Genomic DNA, 21,821 nt, shown 5'->3' on the forward strand with positions numbered 1-21,821 from the left:
TTCCTTAAGTTGTGTTATACCAAATCAAGTTTAAGAATGAATCGTTTGATACAATAACAATCATGATTATCATGCTAAAATGGCCTCGTGTTCATTGCAGGGACATTTCAGAATTAATTAACTAAATTTTAAGGTAGTTGATATGTGTGATTAATTTTCTTTGCTCTTGCATTCAAACGTGTGTCTCTGCTTCGGTATCTGTGGTCAAAAAGGCAAGATCAGATGGAACAAAAACCGAGAGCGTTGAGCGTTGTTAACTTCCGTTAAGGCATTGTTTTTGTTATAGTTCGTATCGTTGTTGTAACGTTACATATACAAACGCTGTAAGAAGGGAGGCAGGATACCACCAAGTGATGGAGTAAGTTGAAACGGAAACGAGACTTAGACTATGACAAGGCTGTTCGTGCAGCTTATAGTTACACGAGCCTAGTTACATGCATTGTGGCAAATATAAAACCAAGAATATGTGCAATTAGAGAATATAACTTGGATTTTATACTTAAATGGTGTGTGTTTTTGTGATATGCATGTTTATTTATCAACTTTTTATATCGTGTTAATTGATGACTTTGTGCAGATAATCATCGATAGTTTTAGTCCAACAAAAAAAACTGAATCGTATTTAAGGAAGTGGAACTTATTCGTTCGTGCTAATCACATGCATGTCGGAATTCCTCTTAACATGGATACACATCAAGGCTCAATACTTTTTATAATATCTAAACATATGTGACAAATGTATACTCGATTGTAACAAACGCTAAGTGCAATTCTTACTGACGGGTTGAATAATAACTACTAGAGATGGCTAAATCGCAATAAGACAGTGGAAGAACAACATTCACCATGGCTATAACGACCTCGCAGCATAATATTACCGACGCACCTCATGTTTCTACGAATAATTTTACAAGCGTCGCCGAAACATCAGCTCTCGAAGAATCTACAACAACGTCAATGAATTCAGTTATGACGTCAACGCAGGAACCTAAACAAGACAATTATATGTACTATGTGCTTGCGGGTGTCGCCGGTTTCGTGGTTCTATTACTCATCGTCGTCATGATTGCGTTCGTCGTCATATCGCAGCGACGTCGCCGGCGAAACGTGTACGTTTATCATTTACATTTGAATTTTATAAGTGAGTGTTTACTTTCAAGATTGGTGGCATGTTAAATTACTTGCTTTATCATCAAAACACGGGTACATGTATTCCTTTTATGATTTCCATCTTATGTTTTTCAGAGCCATTATGAATTCGAAAAGCAGTCAACGGGTAGCTTTGCTTCCTTCAGACGACAGCAGGCTAAACGGGGTACTACTATTACTACTATTACTATAACAACAACTACTATCACTACTATTACTATGCCTACTGCTACTTCAACAACAACAACTACTATCACTACTATTACTATGCCTACTGCTACTTCTACAACAACAACTACTATCACTACTATTACTATGCCTACTGCTACTTCTACAACAACAACTACTATCACTTCTATTACTATGCCTACTGATACTTCTACAACAACAACTACTAATAATAATACTGCAACAACAACAACTTCTGCTTCTACTAAAACTGCTACGATTAAAACTACTACTACTACTACTACTACTACTACTACTACTACTACTACTACTACTACTACTACTACTACTACTACTACTACTACTACTGCTACTACTACTACTACTTCTACTACTTCTACTACTACTACTACTACTACTACTACTACTACTACTACTACTACTACTACTACTACTACTACTACTACTACTACTACTACTACTACTACTACTGCTACTACTACTACTACTTCTACTACTTCTACTACTACTACTACTACTACTACTACTACTACTACTACTACTACTACTACTACTACTACTACTACTACTACTACTACTACTACTACTACTACTACTACTACTACTACTACTACTACTACTACTACTACTACTACTACTACTACTACTACTACCACTACCACTACCACTACCACTACTACTACTACTACTACTACTACTACTACTACTACTACTACTACTACTACTACTACTACTACTACTACTACTACCACTACCACTACCACTACCACTACCACTACTACCACTACTTCTACTACTACTACTACTACTTCTACTACTACTACTACTACTACTACTACTACTACTACTACTACTACTACTACTACTACTACTACTACTACTACTACTACTACTTCTACTACTTCTACTACTACTACCAATACTAATACTACTACAGCCCTCGATATGTTAACGTCCTGGTCATATGAACATTTGCATTATGTACCTAGATTGATTTACCGTGCATTCATATACTCCCTTAAATTTAATACAACCATTCAGCACCCTAAATAGTAAGATCATCCTCTTATTGCTGTGCGATATGAAATGTTACCGGTAGTCATGTTGATAGCCATATAATAATGTTTCGTATGAAAAATAATATTGAAATGTTCCTTATTAAAGCTGACTTTTTATGCGTGTCTGCTATTCACATGAGCATATAAATTTTATGCTGATCCCTCCTATTCTTTCTCCTCTCCTCTCAATCAAGTGAATTACAAATAGACCTTAACGTTTTTAAAGAAACCTTGCAATTATTTTTATTTGTGTTATCTTTTTTAGCTTATATTTTGGAGATCCAGCAGTCCGATAAATAACGCTTTTCTTCGCAGATAAAATTAACCTTTCGAATTATTTCATAAAAACTGTTTATAATGTATCCTTTTTTAATTAGAAAATGGTATGTTAAGCATATACATTTATTTACATCAGAAACGTAGTTTTTTCATATAATGAAAATACAAATGTTAACAAAATGCGAATTTGCAAGTCGCAGCGATTATTTTTACAATATATAGTTGCGTCGTATTCAACAGAAAATCAGATACAAACATTTAATACTAATTTATTTTGTATCCGTATGCGAAACACTCAAAACTTGACAATACAGCTAGTTGTAAAAAGGTCCTTAATTTAATGCTACAATAAACATGCATCATTTTACTATTGGGAAATCGCGTTTGCGTTTTGCAAAATGCAGCTCTGTCATCAATGATTTACCACTTTAATTACTCATGTTTGATAAAGATATGTAATGCAATAAAACGGCTTAATTTAATCAGGAAATGTTGACTTCCGTTATGCTCATTTATACTTTGGATATTGTAGTACTCGCTGGTACTGGTACGCTGGTATATTGTAGTACTCGCTGGTACTGGTACGCTGGTATATTGTAGTACTCGCTGGTACTGGTACGCTGGTAAAATACAAGTGCTACGATTAGTAATTACGAATGACACATATACCGCCATGCCATTAGTGGTCAGGTTTCAATGACACATATACCGCCATGCCATTAGTGGTCAGGTTTCAATGACACATATACCGCCATGCCATTAGTGGTCAGGTTTCAATGACACATATACCGCCATGCCATTAGTGGTCAGGTTTCAATGACACATATACCGCCATGCCATTAGTGGTCAGGTTTCAATGACACATATACCGCCATGCCATTAGTGGTCAGGTTTCAATGACACATATACCGCCATGCCATTAGTGGTCAGGTTTCAATGTACCAAACATGTGATTCATGAATTGCTTTTATACATCATCATGTACATACAAGAATCATAAATATATAAGTTTAGCAATATCTTTTTATTTAAGGAACTGTTTCCACAGATGTTCATACTTTTGAAAATGCCATAAAATTAATTTACTTACATGTATATAACATTTTGAATATTCATTAATAATTTATACATGCGAAAAAAAGATGAATAATAACAACTGCCGAACACGGATTATGAACCTCGGATCTTTGAGATCAAAATCTTATTCGCTACCACTTCACATCTCAGGGGCGAATTATTAACGCTATGTTAGTGTTATACGTATATTTGCATATTATTTACCAAAAGCGTGCCGTTATAAACGATTACCGGTAAATATTACTTTCTTATTTCAGAGGTTGATTATCCCTATACCGACTGATACTTTTGTCATTTTTTTATGTGTATTGTTTTGTTAGTTTGAACATATTGCATACATTTTTAAATTGTGTAAAATAATTGTTTCCAATCGATCAAAATGGGATATTTTGTATCAAGTGATGCATCATGAATTGCGTTGTGAAATCAACCAATACTCAAACGCAAAAATAATACATGTACATGTATAACTGTATATTTAGTTAAGACACATAAATGAATACTAAAATGTAATGATGTCATTTCCATAGAATCATTGCACAACGATCACCTTGTAATACACCGCCTTAAAATGTCTCGAACTGTTTTTACACACCAAACATTTGAGTCATTCACTAAACCATGTAAACAAATTTGCAAGAAGTTGCAACTAGGTAGCTAGTTTGAAATATGTTCTTTAATAAAGTACATTAATAAGGATATGTTCGATAGAATCAAATTCTGCATATAGTCGAAAGACACGTGGAAAAAAGTGGGCGTTTCCTTTAAAAAACGATTGTTCTTACCAGAAATTAACCCTAAATTAATTTTATATGAAAGTCGTGTGTATTATAATCAGTATTGGGATAAACTTATGTACTATTATGACAAATTAAGTGTCAGATTGTATTTTTGAACTAAATCATAATACGAAGTCAAGATCTTAACAACAACAAAAAAGCCCCAACCCAACATTACTTAAAAGTTATTTGTAGTGGTAAATATAACCAATAAAGCAATTACTTATGTAATGCTTATAGAAAAGAGATGTACCAGTAGTCATAATATAGTGAGTACAGCTAGGCGTAGACATTTCTCGATACAATTGAAATCAGTAATATCATTTGCTAAAAATCAAGTGTCTGTAGTGCAAACTAATACTGAAAAGCGAAATATCGTGACCTAAGTCATTCAACGTACTAACAACAAAGTACTAGGATGTTTATGACTTCGTTTACTTATGAACACTTACGAACAGATACTTTGGTAATATTCATTGTCAGGCCACATAAAATAAGTTTCTATCGTTTGACTCTTCGAATTGGTCAAATATTTTTTAATTGATTTGATGAAGTTCTTTTTTGTAAAGATATTACCACATGTATAATTTTTTAAATAAACATTCCTTGACAGTTAAATGCAGGAAAGCTGTAATAATATAATTATATGAGTCGCGCTCTGCAAAAACTGTGCTTAATGCATGAGAGTAAAGTGTCGTCCTAGATTAGCCTGTGCAGTCTGCTTATCTGGTCAAAAAGGTTCGCCTTCACTGGATATTCGATATATTTCAATCGAAAAGTGTCTTCCCTGATTAGCCTGTGCGGACTACACTGGCTAATCTGTGACTACACTTTGCGCATTAGCCAATTTTCCCAGAGCGAGGCTCATATATTGAATTATTTGCTAATACAGTCCAATCTGATTTAACGGTCACCTGAGAACAACAGTCACCTGTCGACAACGGTCAGTATGTCACCACCACCTCCCCACCCCCTCACCCCCATCCCCGCCCGACGAAAATCCTTCCATATTATACATGAGAATGATGGTCACCAACCTACAACGGTCAACGATCACTTAATGTTACTCCAAATGCCATATTTTACCTGAGAATAGCGGTCCCGAGTCGGTATTTTCGTGGCGCAAAAAAAAAAACATTTAAAACTGCGTTGTTTTTGTTTCTTTACACGGACCTAATGTACATAGCGTCTTCGTATACCCGAATAATTAAATAATATTTTAAACAAAAGAATGCTTCTTTAGCTAAACAATGGCTACCCATGAACCGAACATACACATTAGTTCGTTGAAAAAAGCCCCGATACTTGATAAATACCAACCGTTGTAAATAGATGCATTACAAATGTTATTCATAGTGATTTTCTAATAAATATTATATCCAAGAACTTATAACCGAACACTTATATCATATCATATCTACGTACCATTATGTTCGACCTTGAAGTTTAGCCATAGTTTTGTTCATTTTTTTCTCTCGATAGTGCACTTTATACTATTATTAGTAAATATATATTGCCCTTCATCTACTACGAAAGGGAAATATGTGATGTGTTCTCTTTGTTTGAAAATGTAAATAAATAAGCTTCTATGGTCAGGTTGACAAGTATAAGTCCGATTAAAGGGAATCACAAAATATGAATTTAAAATATGATATTAATGTATCAAACTATTTGGGTCACATATTAACGGAACGTGTTCAGAGCTTTGCAAAATGACAATATTGAACAAATTGTATAAGATTAAAGAAATTTTTTATATAAACATATAAATATATCAATATTACATATATATATTTACAAATGTATTTAAAAACGCAAAAGAACCTCTTCACTGTGAAAAATATGTAAAATATTGTTTTGTTTATGGATAATTCTCACACGGCATCGGAAAAATAAATAAAACGAGTGTTACGCTTTTCAACGCTAAATTCGCTATCTTGTATTCGCGTTTTATAAACTATCTCACAATTTCAAAAGCGCGGTGAAGTGGCAGAGCATTAGCTTTAGCCTCGAACGGTCTGGGATGCGAGCCTCATGGAAGACATATTCTTTTATTTTTACCTTTTTTCATGGGTATAATAATCGCTTGAAAATATTCCAAATTTTACAGTTATGCGAGTACATTCTTCGAATAATATTTATAAAAAAATAAAATTTGTAAACGATGCCCTTTAATATAATGTACGAAATATTACACGACTGTGATTTCTTGGTGGGAATTGTCGCACGAGTTGATTGTTTGACGTCGTATTTCACAAATTTGACGAATTTCAATTTTCATGTGTCGTTCTCTAGTGTTGTCGATTGTGAAAGTTAACAAAACACCCCCAGAATGACAAACATACCCACCAGAACGACCAAAAAGCGACCAAAAAGCGACAAAGGGTCATAAATGTGACATTATCGCCCTTTTTCCCGTTCTTGCCAGTAGATCTTTTGGGTTTTTTCTGTTCGCGTTTGCGGGTTTTAAAGTCGCGACATTACGCCGGAATTCGGGGAAAGATTTATTTAATCTAAATTTACACCATCCCACGGTCGCTCTTAAATACCAATGAATGTTTATGGAATTTAAATGGCCATGTAGAATAAAACCATGTTACGTGTTCGTAATGCTTGGTTTAATTGTGACGCGTTAAGTTTAGTAGTTATCAAAACGCTTTCCAAAATGCTGAAGAATGCGTCAACATAAGTCTTTCACAATGAAGTTAAATGCCCTATTGTTAACTGCCTGACACGATATGTAAGTGTTCAAAATGTTCGTTAAACGCAGGTGAATTTAAAAGAAGATATTTAACGAACTCATATAACTAAGATCAAGCTGTGAAGAACACAAAGCGCACCTGCCTACATGCAAACGCATACTTAATTATTGCCTAAATTCATTCCAATCGGTTATAATTGTAATACATGTACATGTATAAATCATTGCAAACCAGTGGTTCTATGCACATATATTGTAATAACGTCGCAAAGTACTCTATCATGAGTCTTCTTTGCACGGATTCTATTTATGCAATATACATAATACATAAATAAAATGAACAATTTAAATAACAGCTATAGTAACACGTCGAGTAGACCATCAATAAAAATATGGACATGTATTGACGAAGGTGAATAGTGACAACTACAGCCATCACGAACTAATGCACATAGACGCAGCGAACGTGTATTAGCAAAAGTATTGATCCTTGCTATGGTACCCACCCTGGAACCTGATATGAATCTAAAATATAATCATATGTTTTATGTGTGTTAGCACGGTATGCTATCTCGAGAAACAATCTTTGTCTGGAGTGCTATTTCCCTTCTTTATGTATAATATTCGTTTTATAAGCATTATTTTTTAAGTTTTTTTAGCTAAGTTAAAACACTTTATGTAACAAAATATCTTCGATTTGAAGATATAAATTGATCATAATGTCGACACTTACTACCAAGACTACACAACTTGTCTTCCGGCGCCTGGTTATGAATGGGTTTGGCTCGTGTTGTTGTTTTTCATCTCTTGCGACCTTGAACATTGTCTATCCCGGAAAATAATATTGGTTAATGTAAGAGCCTGATAAGTATAGCAATAGTTACTGCTTATAGAACTTCAAGTCTTGATTGTTTAACTTTTGTTTTCTGTAATTGGCACATCGCTGTGGTGTATACATTGCAATTTAGATTACATGTATTAACGCCTAACGTTACGTCTCATGCGTTAAGAACAAATGAACAAATGTAATTGAATGAATATGTAATGCTTATTATGCTTACCCAAGGTACATGGCTTATGAGGTGTGAGTGGTGTTTTTGTAAATCCTTACAAACGTACTATTCTTAGACTTCAATCCTACTATTTAAACACAAGTTCTAGTGTGTGAAATCTGTAGAAACGGTTTAATGTTGCAGTCAACTTGAAACCATTTACTCAGCTTATGATGCTTATGATATAATATTGTAAAATGTTCAAGTAGATAAGGTTTATTTTGCAGGTACACAACTCTTTGTATGGACCGGACGCTAGTTCGGATGACGACACCATTTTGCCATTCCAGCTTCCTCCAAGTTTATCGTCAAGACAACCAGACACTGAGCGCTCTCCTAGCAACCAAACAAGTAACGTGGTTGTCCCGCCCGCATCTATTCTAAAGAAATCAGAAAAACAAGAAAGATCCACACTTGAAATAGTCCTTGAAGAACAAAATACATATGCAAATGATTCTGGTCCTGGTTATAGCGCAGCGCATGCGCTTGGGGATAAAGTGCAAGAAGGTGTGTCATCATTTATGATCGGTAAAAAAGATGAAAACGTTAAGCAGCCTTTACCAGTTCCCTCTGCAAATGTGCACTCTCGCAGATCTAAGAAAAATTTAAGCAGCACGAGTTTTAATACTGAAAACGACCTTGATAAGTTGAAACTTCCACCGAAACCGACTAATCTGAAGTCCAGCAAAAGTTTTTCAGCAGTGCACCAAAACACACAAGATCATGACTTTGAAAACCTTAATGATAAAGACTACGTAAACTGTGAAAATTTAAAGGTTAATCTGCCTTTATCAAAAAGTGTCACAAAACTGGCTGGTTGCAAAGACACACAGACAATATCGCGTGTAAGCATAGACGATACCGAAAGCGCTTCCAAAACTGTTCACCAAAATCGATCTTCAGTTAAGAAATCTTCATCAATGCGTAAACCTGGTCAGAGTGCGAGGTCAAACTGCGAACAACACCATTCGACATCATATCAAGGCGCAAAACCTAAATCAAACGATTCCTCATTTCTAATACCTAACTTCAGAAATCCAATGACCCCAAAAGATTTAATAAACGACAGACCTCACACAGAACATACATATTCCAATCTCAAAAATCATGACAAATTTGAAAAGCCTTTGAAATCGATGTACGTGAACGAGCCTTTTGCGTCTGGACATAAAGTACCAAACACCCTTGCATCTGATAATACAAAAATATTCAATTTGCCAAAAACAAAAGAGCGTGTATCTGAATCCCAAACAAGAGGAAACGAGCGAAACTCGGGTGATTATGAGAATCCAGATGGCGCTATGCAAAGTAACAAACTTTCAGATGAAAATTATGAAATTCCAGATTCTTTTGAAACTTTGATCCAAAAGTTTGAGACCCGTGGAAAAGAAACAAACCCGAAAACTAAAAAACTCTTGCACAAACATGGAAAATCAAAGACTTTAGCGAGAAATGAAAAGCTAAGGATAGATGGTGATTATTTGAAGATGACCGGAAAAGGGCAGCTACCTGCAGAAGACGATGATGACGCTTACCTTACTCCGGATTCGATGTCGCAAAACGCCACACAAGATGATATGTATGTGAGAATGGGAAATAACGAGGTAGACGACGAATACGTGCATATGGATGGAAGCAAAGAAAAACTGGAGCGTGAAAATGCCAAGAAACTGGATTACCTTAGAATGTCCAATGACCTTGTTACGAACATGCCCGAAGAACAGGATTTGGCAACATGTGCTAGACAACGCGGGGCATCATTACCTTTCGATGATATGAGTAAAGTTCATGATTTTCCAATGGCATCTCCGCCCCCTTGTGGATTCGGTCTGACATCTGGGTATCTAAATTACGACATCAAGCCCAGGTATGTGAATTGTGAATTCGAAAGCAAAGATTGACACAATGAACAAAGACTTGCCGCGCAATTTTAATAGGGAAAAGTCTTCCCCTGACGACCATGAGGGTATGTCGATTATTTTGCGAATGGGAGTGGCTCATATAAAAATTACACGTGTATTTATTGACCTGTGTAAATTGACATTGACGTGTATCATTATTGTTTCTACCTCTTTATGTAACAAGCGAGTTCAAGGATTCGCAAACTGTTGCGCGTGGCGTGGCTTTAAAGGAAGATAAATTATCTTATGCTTGGTAAATATAAGTGCCAAAGGTTTGTCCATGAAAAAGCCAGTTTAATTGTATGCTATTTTTACGCCACGCTTAATTTGGGCGTGGCAGGGACCATGTTATCTCGTTGTATCAGTACCACTTTGAATAATAGCATATGTTTGTTAAACTGGTATATTCGTGTGAATGTCGATAGTTATGTTACTGAGGTATAGATGTGTGAAAATGGATACTCATGTGACTCTTGTAAAGCCATGTGACTCTGGCAGAGTCGTGCAACTATAGATTGTCATGTGACTATGGCAGAGTCGTGCAACTATGGATTGTCATGTGACTCTGGCAGAGTCGTGCAAATAAGGATTGTCATGTGACTATGGCAGAGACGTGCAACTATGGATTGTCATGTGACTATGGCAGAGTCGTGCAACTATGGATTGTCATGTGACTATGGCAGAGTCGTGCAACTATGGATTGTCATGTGACTCTGGCAGAGTCGTGCAACTATGGATTGTCATGTGACTATGGCAGAGTCGTGCAACTATGGATTGTCATGTGACTATGGTATAGTCGTGCGACTATGGTTTGTCATATGGCTCTTGTATATGCACATGACTCTGGTATAGAAATGTGCTTCTGGTATAGTAACTGGGCTCTGTTAAAGCCTCCTTACAATACCGGTGGAGCTATGTACGTTTCTTCTCTTGTATGTATATGAATATAGTGCATTTTCCGCTGTTTAACTTTTTACATAGCTCGCATATATTATCATAACAATAGCATATTAAGTACGAAAAGAACGTCTCTGTTTGATGCTTTGTTGGCATTCATAGTATTTACATGTGTGTTAACGTGTAATATGTTGAAAGTTCCCGTGAAAAAATACTACCGGTAGTAGTCCAAATGTATATGTCTATAAAAAAAAGTTGTTTTGTTTCCTTAGTATAGATTTTGTCTTTGGTGACATTTGATAGTACAGTCGACGTATTATTTGTCCTTCAATCATTGACTGAAAGTTATATAAAAAATAAACGTAGAATATTTTGCTGTTGTTGTTTTTTCGATGATGTAAAGGCATATGACTAAACGGATCTTATGCATCTCCGGTTTAAGCCCTTTCGGTCTGGTATTGGTGGCCAAGTGCGGTCCGTTTGTCGATCTTTGTATTATCAAATTAAATTGGGGGTTAAACATATGAATAGTATGATGACGCGGGTCTTTAAAAAACGGATTGGTCTTGTAACGGGAACACCAAACCACGATACTTTCCGATAGAAAATTGAGATCACACTGTGTTATTTATAGAAAGCTGGCAAATGTTGGTAGCCTATTCTGGCTTGCAGGAAAGATTTTCAGACTGACTGACCGAGTACGTCACACATGTGTGGCTAGAAAATTAAACGATTTCCCGTCTATCATCATCATGGATACTCTACTATTTCGGTAATTTTGTCTCAAGACGATTGGCATTTATCGATAGGTTTTCATTCATTTCTTTGCTTAAAAATTCGTGTTATATGATATCGTGAAAGTGATACTGTGTTATCAACTTAATGCGTTTATTAATAGTACATTCCGTCTTCCCCTTACGATTTACTGACCCAGCACTGATTCTGAAAGTCTTGGGGATGGACTTTACCGGTAATGCGTAATTGTAACTGGGTCGAAATGATCATGCAGAGAGTATTTCGCATTTTCCTACACTGTTCAGTGTTACATTCTTTTCTACAAAGACGCGGTAATGTTGCTAATGTTCCGGTGGTTTATGCTCAAATCAGCCAATGGAATAAATGGAGTGTATTCATTCAGGTCTGCAAGCGTAATGTAAAGGTCATTTAAGGTGAAACCTTTACGCTCGGTTAAAGACCCATTAGTACTCAAAATCAACGAAAATTTAGTACAATATTTCGTAAAATAAAGTTAAACAATTAAAAATTAGTGTCCCTTATGGCAATTGTCGAAATTTCAACGCCAGATGTGGTCTGGTAAAATAGATGTTTGTAGATACAAAATGCTTGTTTTTATTATTGTTTTGCATGGTACCATTTTAGTGTTCGTGTGTCGTTTGAATTTATATATTAGCGGGAAATTAAAATGGAATTGTGTCACAAATAAATAAAAACGAGCATTGTGTATCGTCAAAAATCTATGTAATCATCGCACATCTAGCGTCGAAATTGAGGCTATTGCTATAAGGAACACTGATTGTTTAGGTTTTAACTTTATTTTACGACATACTTTACGAAATTTTCGTTGATTTTGTGCGTTATAGAGGCTTTAAACAGCTATGCCGAAAAAAGTTAGGGCAAGTTAAAAATTGATATACAGTAGTTGGGTGTATAACAATAATCCAATTACAATCGTAAACTAATTTAATTATTTAGGAACAATTATATCAAGAAGCGGCGACTTTATACAATCCATAAGTACTTTATCAGCAAAAGCGTTTATGGCGATGAACTCGTTATTTACTGTTACGAAATCATTGAGTGTTCCCAGGGTGCAGGATCACGTGACTATGTGGGGTTCCCCCTTTTAACTTTAATTGATGTGTACACGACGGTAAGTGGTGTTTTATTTCAAATATCTTTTTAATTATTGTTCTCAAGAATTTCAACTAGTGCATAAAAGACATATATTTATGCTGCTTATGGCAAATGAAATACATCGGAATTACTTTATTTAATAAGCCTGTTCTTGTTCAAAAATTCTGTATCTACTGCATTCATTGTACACGGTTATGCCTCACGCAACGTGAAATTTGGTCAACGATTTAAAGGATTTATTTTTAAACCTTAAAATATCGGCACAAACTGCAAGACAAAGTGTCCTTTATGCACTTAAGATTTTTGCAAATGTATTTCAAAAACTTGAGATATTTGCAAAAATATAGTTATTAACGGTCGGTGTGTTTACATTCTGTCCAGCCCGTGTGTAAAACCCGGGAAACCCCGTTTATTCTGCGCCCTGGTACCTGTTCTGATCATGTTGAATCTGTTTGCTGACCATGTTTCCTCGATTCTTAATTGTGGAAGCTTACCAAAGCTGAAAATATTGTCCAACGAATTCGGTAAATGGCTTTTAAATCATGTGAAAGTTTCTTCAAACTCAAATGCACACGCTAATCAGGGACGAAACTTACCGCTTTTATGGAATTTTTCGTTTAAAGTTGTCTCTTCTCAAGAAAAATTGAGTCCAAGCGGAAAGTATCGTCCCTGCTTAGCCTGGGCGAACTGCACTAGCTAATCTAGAACATTAGCATTATGACCGGACTGCACTAGCTAATCTAGAACGATAGCATTACGACCGGACTGCACTAGCTAATCTATAACGATAGCATTACGACCTGACTGCACTAGCTAATATAGAACGATAGCATTATGACCGGACTGCACTAGCTAATCTAGAACGAAAGCATTACGACCGGACTGCACTAGCTAATCTAGAACGATAGCATTACGACCGGTTTTCCAATAGCAAGACTCCTATTTTTGTCTAGTCTCGGATCCGCTGTGAGTTTTCACTTACTTGCACTCATGCCTGTTCATGTTTATGCGCACCATTGCTCGCACCTAACAAGTGTCAAAAGCAGTAAAAACTCAAAAAAAGTTGGTATTGTCCTCAAAAAAAAGGTTTATTAAACACAAGTGTTCCTGGTTATTGTATGGTCGAAGAAACTACACCCAGGGTTGGCACGAAAAACCCGCCCCCGGGAAAACCCGCTGGGAAAACCCGGTTTTTCCCGCCCCAGGCAATACTCTGAAAGTGGGCAATACCATTTTTCTTCATTAAACATGCAGTTGTAATTGTTTTTTATCATCCTTACTTCTCTGCTAGCCTCTATTGTAAAGAAAAAAGAGTTAGCAAATGCTGTAGAATTGTTGGCAATAATATTGAAATAGAAGTAACATATTTTCACTGTATGATATATAAAATTTTAATGCAGACTTCAAAGTAACTGTTGTTTTATTAATTACAATATCTAGTCACAGTTTCTTAGAAAAAAACATGATATAAATAACATAAAGCAATCTGAAATTGATAAATGGACTTTTATCATGATTTTAACCTAACAATATGAAAATAAATATAGTCTCTTCATATTATTAACACAAAACATAAATAATCAATGAATATAATAAATTAATATGTATTATTTATAGACATACCTTAAACAGACTCTGGCATCTTTCTTACAATGACTCATATATTTGGTCTGTGTTCATCATAAAACTTTTTATTTGCATCAGTTACATTATCATTTGTACACATGCAGTCACATTTCACCAGTCGTTTAATGGGAGGGCCCTAATTGGCACTAGTCTGTGTATCTTTTATGGCCCCTAATAAACAGTTAGAGGGCCTTTGTCTGGCCCTAATCGGGCCCTTATGTGGCCCAAATAGGTCCAATGTTTATCTAAGTGGCCCAGTGTTATTGTTAGTTGTACAAACTGTGTGAGTGTCATAAATGATGACACAAAACTGTGTCAATAATTTTAAACGCTATATTGGGGCATGAGTCTTAATGCAACATGAGATCAACTAAATTATTTGAATGATAACAAAAAGATATATTACATGTATAATCCCTCATGTCTCTTCCCATTTTCCGTTTCCTTCATAAATACCATTCTGTTACATTTCATATCATATTTTTAGAAAAATAATGTAAGTGAGTTAATAAAATGTTAATCAGATAAAACACAGATACCAAGTTATACCCAGTATTGTCCATAAAGACCATTAAATTGAATTTCATTTATGTAAAAACAAGAAAGTATTATTAGGATTCCAAACTTTCCACATGATGTAGTTGGTTAAAATGTAACAAATAGGTTCTAATTATTTATAATTAATGGATATGTTTTTATAGAGACTAATAATTATATAAGTTATATAATTGTGTAATATCTTTATTACCCCGTAAAGCCCATCCAAACCATCCAAAACAAACACAAAATGAATTGCACTTTTTTTGCAGAAAAAAAGTAATTATTAATATGCATCCACATGAAGTAGAAGATAACAGTGTAAATAATAGAATAGAATTGCTAAAATTAATAGTTATTTTCTGTTATGTACTAAATCATTATTATCATTATGCAAGTTGTGCTGTTGTATAATTGTGTAATATCTTCGATACCCAAGTAATGCCCATCCAAACAGACAAAGAAAAAGAATTTCCATTTTCATGAAAATGAGAAGGAATTATGAACATGTTTTCACATGAATTAGAAGTTGACAATGTAACTAATAGTTAAAAATTGTTAATAGATATGTTCTTTTAATATGTACAAACTCATTATTATCGTATAAGTGATACAATATTGCAATATCTTTACCTATTACCCAGTATTGCCCACTATTGCCCAGTAAGACCCGGGTTTTCCCAGTATCACCCGCCCAGGTCGGTCAATACTATAAAACCCGGGTTTTATGCCAACCCTGACTACACCGTGTAATTATTTTTCCAAAAGTACACATGTCAAAATCTACATGTATTGTTAGTACGTTGTAATTGTTCCGTACTTCTCTGTATAGCTCCAAAATTGTTCCCGTGATAGAGAACTGTGATATTTAGTAGGTTATAATGAATGTTTAAATAAGACTTTGAAAATCAGCATACTGTACCTTTTAAATTGTCTTTATCTAAAATATCGAACAACTACTTGTTGTAATGTATAATTGTTCTTTAAGTTTGTTTCGATGACCCAAACAATTAAGTTAGCACCCTTTGAAGCTTAATTTTTCATCCCCAACATTTTCGTGGATTTTCGCGGGTTTTGTCAACCTCGAAATCAAATGTCCAACGAATGTTCAAGTCCGAAGTATTATATTAAACATGATAACGAAAATAAATAAATCTACGGTATTAACAATTCGTAATTTTATGAATAACTGCCAAAATGCGATTGTCAAATATATCTTAATGTGAATTCGGATTCCAAATTTAAAAGCGCTAACGATAATGCGTAAGATTTGCAAAATAAATAATATATCTCTATTTTGATAATTTATTGCACGTATCTAACATATCAATATGATATAGCATACATATAATATGACAAAGTACAGATAAAACATATCAACTATATACATAGTACATTTATCTTAATAGGGCATAAAGCCCATGGCACAATGCTGCTCATCTGATACCAGAAGGAACTTTTATGAGCAGCTTGTTGTGTTTACGTAACCATTTTACAACTCATAAGAGATATAATTATAACAAATGTTCTGAGCAAGTTTCGTGGTGATTCAGGAAAAATATGCATAGCGTCTGCACGTGATTTTAAAGTAGCCTAAAATGCCCTTTCAACTGCCCGAGAAAAAAGTATAACTTGGACGAGATATCTTCAAATCCAATGTTTTTAACATTTGTTTTGAGCATTTGACTGAAGTGTTTACACATTTTACAGTCGCCATTAAAGGAAAACCCACACCTTAGCAAGTTAGCAGCTTAGCTGAGCAAATTAAGTGATTAATGGGAAACACATAAATGGTTAATATTGTGATAGAAAGCTTTTTTCCTAGTGACCTTGTTTTAACTCCACGGCAAACAGACTTTGTGCGGGATGTCATTCTGACAAAATTTCACGAAGATCGGAGAAATACTGTGGCTTCTCAACTGTGCATGAAGTAAATGTTCACGAACGACGTGCAAAAGATGATCACAAAGGCTTATCATAAGCAAGTTGTGCCCATGTCAGCTAAAATATGTTTGTCAAACAAAAATACAAGAAACTTAACTCAAAAAAAGTATAGTCTCAAAATGGATTAGTTGTTTCCCCTAGCAAACGGTGAAACAATCAACAAAAGAAAAATGACTAAATACATATATACAGACATGTTTGGTCATAATGAAATATGAACAGTTTTAATAATCAGACTAGCGATATGAGCACTACCTTATAATGATTATAGCACCATTAAATTTTATTATAATGAATAAGGTTGTATTATTTCAAACAATATGCGACTATCATTTATTAGCAAATTATAACATGGTTTTTGGCAACATATTTTGTTTTTAAATGAAATACCCGTAATCAAACATCACAACGAGAAAAGCAATCTTCTAGGATCCGGTCGAGTTCTCGGCGTGTCAATTATAACGGCCGGAATTCTGCTACCGGAGTTCACTACGTCACGATATGACGGCGGACTAATGACGTAACCGTTAATAGATGCGCGTGATCCTGTGACGTAATCGCGCAACAATTGAGCAGTCTGTTGAACGGGTACCGGAACTGGTAAACTGTTTACGTATTCTCCTACCCTGAGCTGTCGCGTGATTATCTCACAATTAGTCGGTAACTCCGGGGAAATATAACAGTCCGGCATATAGTCAAGTGTCCTCACACTAGACCGCAACTCGCTAGGTACGTTATTATTATTATGCGGATTACTGAGTTGTTGTGCGCGTAACGTTGGAGTAGATGTAGTGTTTTGTGGTTGAAGCGTTCTTTCGTAAGGCGGAGGGTCGCTATATAGGTTTTCCTGTGTAGTTCCCGTGGACGCCGGATGTGACGTAGGAACCAGAATCCCAGTGTCACGAGATGGGGAGCCTAGGTCGATGGGACGAGAACCCGGCTGGTCCAGAAAGATCCTCAGAGTGTGCCTTCCCCTTCTTCGCCCAGTGTTCAGTACAGCGTTACCACTGGAAAAGAAAATTCGTATAAACGAGATCCGTTTCTTACACAAAATGTATTAATTGAAGCTTTGATGCTTTTTGTTGTTTTTAAAAAGAACGTGTAACAATTATCATTCATACTCGGAAATGCAGAAATGAGAATGTCTTAGCATGTTGACATATTATTTGTAAATGCATGTGTTTAGACGATGTACTTTGTACAAGTCTTGAATGAAATGTCTGTCTGTCTGTCATATGCAAAACAATGCATAAACTATGCAGTTATCGGCATTTTCAGTATACATGAATCTTTTTTATTCAAACGTTTACACATACTGGAATTGGTTGGAACTGTGATCTGTTCTGTAAGAATTCAATCACATCGTATTTTTGTTTCGATGTTGTATATTGATAATGATACACTTAAACTGATTAAAAAGGGTTTAAGGAATATATGTTTTCCGATCATGCAAGCGACCCGGGGTGATGGGTATGGGTGGCGAGGGTGTAGGGTCCGAGGGCGGAAATCGATTTATGATACCGCTTCCTATGGTTGTGTGTGGATAAAACTTTCACAAATTTGATCAAAATGATGCCCTCGTATTTTGAAAAAAAGTTCTACAACGCTACGTACAACTGGTCATAGTCGCAGACGTCCAGCTCGCGCTTGTTTCGGGCGAGAACGATGCGCACGAGTAGGGTGAGTAACACGAGGAGCAGGACGCCACCTAGCGACCAGACGATAATGGTCAGCACCTCTACGGGCTCCTCCTTTATCGACGTCACATCCGTCGTGTTGTGTGCGCCAAGCTCATCTGGCTTCACTAAAAGATTAAAGAAGTTCATACGTGTGTGTTGTGTTTGTGTTATTTGATGGAAAATATCACAACAGGGGAATGAAGCTTTTGGAATTTGATCAATTTCAGAGGAAACTGAATGACGAACTTTGGATCTCGACATGATCGTGTTTTATCACTTCTATGATTGTGTTTTATCACTTCTCTTTCTATAGAAGGAACAAAAACGAATATCATTATCTTACAAATATTAAAGTTCATACTAAATACTATAAATAATGTCCCGCAAAATGAACAAACATTCAATTAGCAGAAACTAATCCATAATATTAAGGAACATGAGAAGTCTAAACTTCCGGTCTTCATTTTAACCATCTGCAGGAATAAAGTTTAATAAGGCACACAGTTTGACAAATCCGGTCTCAACCTTCTCGTTTAAAGTATTTGCAGTCATAGATATAAGATCATCATGCCCAATTGACAATCTAAGCTACATTTCTTATTCATACACATATAGATCATATACCTTATGATCTTTAAGCTGCACATTTAATGAGCTCACAAATCCCCAAAGTCATCAACAACCCCACAAATGTTGAACCAGGTAAATTGTTCAAAGTCAATCACTCTTAGCAAGTTTTATGTGTACTTAAGTGCATTAAAATTGCGAGTGACCATTTAGTGATGTTCATGGGTTACTACAGCCTACGCGAGACTGAATATCCCGTTGTGAGTCCCCTATATTATTATGTGGTCCCGCGGTCTCATTTATGATAAATGCTTAATTAATGGCCTCTATCTTTTTCACTTCGAGATGATACGTTATATTCTACGGTTAATGAACTACACATTGATTACACAATGATTTCCAAACCACATTATTGCTCGGGATTGTATGTTACGGCATTGTACTTTATATCGTTCTTATATTGGCGATTTTATCTAATTACGAAATTCACATAGGATAACTGGATTCCGCCAATTTTGTTTCTGATTTATATGTTAAAACTATGTAAACGCCTTGTTTTAAACCGAAAGATAATGACGGATTATGTAGTAAAATGATTTTTTGAAATCAATGTCATAAACAGTCTACTTTATGTATCAGCAGTTCTTAACAACATGTATGATTTACAAAATTTTGAAAAATTGAAATAATTATACAATTGAGATATCAGAACAAATTGTCTAGAAAACAAGAGCTGTACGTGTTTGTGAAACACAATGCCCCGTACTGCGACGCTTTGAAGCCATATATTTGACCTTAAACCTAAAAGGATGACGTTGACCTTGACTTTTCACCACTCAAAATGTGCAGCTCCATATGATACACATGCATGCCAAATATCAAGTTGCTATCTTCAATATTGCAAAAGTATGGATTAAAGTTTTGTTACAGACACACACATACAATGACGGACAGACAGACTGGCCCAAAACAATATACCCCCAATCATTCGATCCAGGGCATAAAAATCATAAGAAATATTACGTAAAACGACATGCAAACAATAACTCACGTAAAACTTTCATTTTACATCCGTTTCAAATGGAAATATTCACCACTTAAATGCAAGACTAAACTCTTAAATCACAAGTCCCTGCATCCCACGCACCAACACAACTGTTCTGATAATACTCGTGTGCAGGTAATTATCATCGAAACAATGGTCAGCATAAATCAATTAATGCGGTAATTAAAATAATAATTCCTTCATAAATATATGCCACATGTCTTCGGGGTCAATGCAGGCATGTTTTGACGGTTTTTGCCGTATTGCTACAGTTACGTTACGTGAAAATAATGACCAAGACGTAAATGCTGACAGGTCATTTATTTCTTAGCGTCACCGTACAAGCCCGAGGTCAACTTTTATCACGTGAACAACGTAACGCGGTAATATTCCTAAACAGATCATGATTAGTTTAGACTGACTTCAAGCTGTCAATGTCTTGAAATTGATCAATCGGCAACGTTAATGTTTTTATTTATATATTTATTTCCTTAAATACATCGCAGAAAAGTGAAATTAAAGATTATTTATCGAAAATCATTTCTTTATTATCTCAAAATCCGTATCGCATTGCATGGTGGTAAAACACGTCGAACATAGAGAACGAACGAATGAGCTCTAACGTGCGATGGTTTATTTACATGTTGACAATGTTGTTCTGAAGACGAACCTACGACGTGATTTATTGACTGTATACTGAAAGACAACATGTCCTAGTTTTCAATAATATTTGCTTTTAATATGCCAACGGAACATCAAAGTATATGACACTGCAATTAAATGGACAATAGCTGAAATAAAGAGTCATCTACGAATTATACAAACACTTGGGCGCCTTTTAGTTGAATTTACATGACAGCTTTAAAACGCTTAACGTGTTCATAAAAATGTTATGACATAAGTAATCTTAATAGTCGCGTGCTTGCAAAAATAGTTATGAAATATAAACGGCCTATTCGGAATCGAGTTATATTATAATTGTATTGGCTGTATATAAATTTAAAAAAGTACTTTTGTTCTGTTCAATTGGTAACTTTACGAATATAATTATGTTATTAACACGAAGAAAAAGTGCAGATTTTAATCTTATGATAACTGTTTGTATCTGTATATTTAAAGTGTTTCAAACATTATATCAAAGTGTTAATTCGCGGCAGATCATTATAAGGCATCTCTATACAGTAAAACCTGCGTATAGCAGTCGGACAATGACAGTGGCCGAACTGTTGGCTTAATGCGGCTGACAACTTAAAGGAAATTCTCCTGATTAGACTTATTCATAAAATGTACGTTTTCTACAATCGCTAAACTTAATCAATTTAAGACATTTGACTAGCCCCTTTAACGTGAAGCACTAACGTGTTGAATTCATTGTTAATCCGTATTATATTAATCCACTTGCACGTTCTCGCTAGAAAATTCACTTTACATGTGATCAGAAATTTGAAAACGGTCATTAAAGACTA

At 35.3% G+C, this 21,821-nt stretch overlaps 2 protein-coding genes across 3 annotated transcripts in view; one reads left to right on the forward strand and one right to left on the reverse strand.

Annotated features, from left to right (window-relative positions):
* The first annotated feature begins 381 nt into the window (after window positions 1–381).
* LOC127878587 (uncharacterized) lies at window positions 382–11,455 on the forward strand. The gene is made up of 3 exons (XM_052425116.1): window positions 382–1,109; window positions 1,246–1,315; window positions 8,512–11,455. Exons 1-3 carry the CDS (start codon window positions 847–849, stop codon window positions 10,183–10,185), a joined length of 2,007 nt encoding a protein of 668 aa, XP_052281076.1. The 5' UTR covers window positions 382–846; the 3' UTR covers window positions 10,186–11,455.
* A 4,956-nt stretch (window positions 11,456–16,411) lies between these two features.
* The window catches only part of LOC127878597 (uncharacterized), a 28,928-nt gene continuing 23,518 nt past the window's right edge, over window positions 16,412–21,821 (reverse strand). For both annotated transcript variants that reach the window (XM_052425124.1, XM_052425133.1), the window contains exons 2-3: window positions 18,679–18,868; window positions 16,412–18,071 (exon numbers count right to left, since the gene is read on the reverse strand). In XM_052425124.1, coding sequence (XP_052281084.1) covers window positions 17,468–18,071; window positions 18,679–18,868 — 794 coding nt within the window. In that variant the 3' untranslated portion in view covers window positions 16,412–17,467. The remainder of the gene's footprint in view (window positions 18,072–18,678; window positions 18,869–21,821) is intronic.

The sequence above is a fragment of the Dreissena polymorpha genome, chromosome 1 (genome assembly GCF_020536995.1).
Source record: "Dreissena polymorpha isolate Duluth1 chromosome 1, UMN_Dpol_1.0, whole genome shotgun sequence".
Lineage (NCBI taxonomy): Eukaryota > Metazoa > Mollusca > Bivalvia > Myida > Dreissenidae > Dreissena > Dreissena polymorpha.

What these genes read in the sequence shown, in the direction of transcription:
- LOC127878587 (XM_052425116.1), top strand. Translation starts at nt 847, where the DNA reads ATGGCTATAACGACCTCGCAGCATAATATTACCGACGCACCTCATGTT. An exon ending in CGACGTCGCCGGCGAAACGT is followed by an intron (nt 1,110 to 1,245) that starts GTACGTTTATCA and finishes TATGTTTTTCAG; the next exon opens with AGCCATTATGAATTCGAAAA. An exon ending in ACGACAGCAGGCTAAACGGG is followed by an intron (nt 1,316 to 8,511) that starts GTACTACTATTA and finishes TTTATTTTGCAG; the next exon opens with GTACACAACTCTTTGTATGG.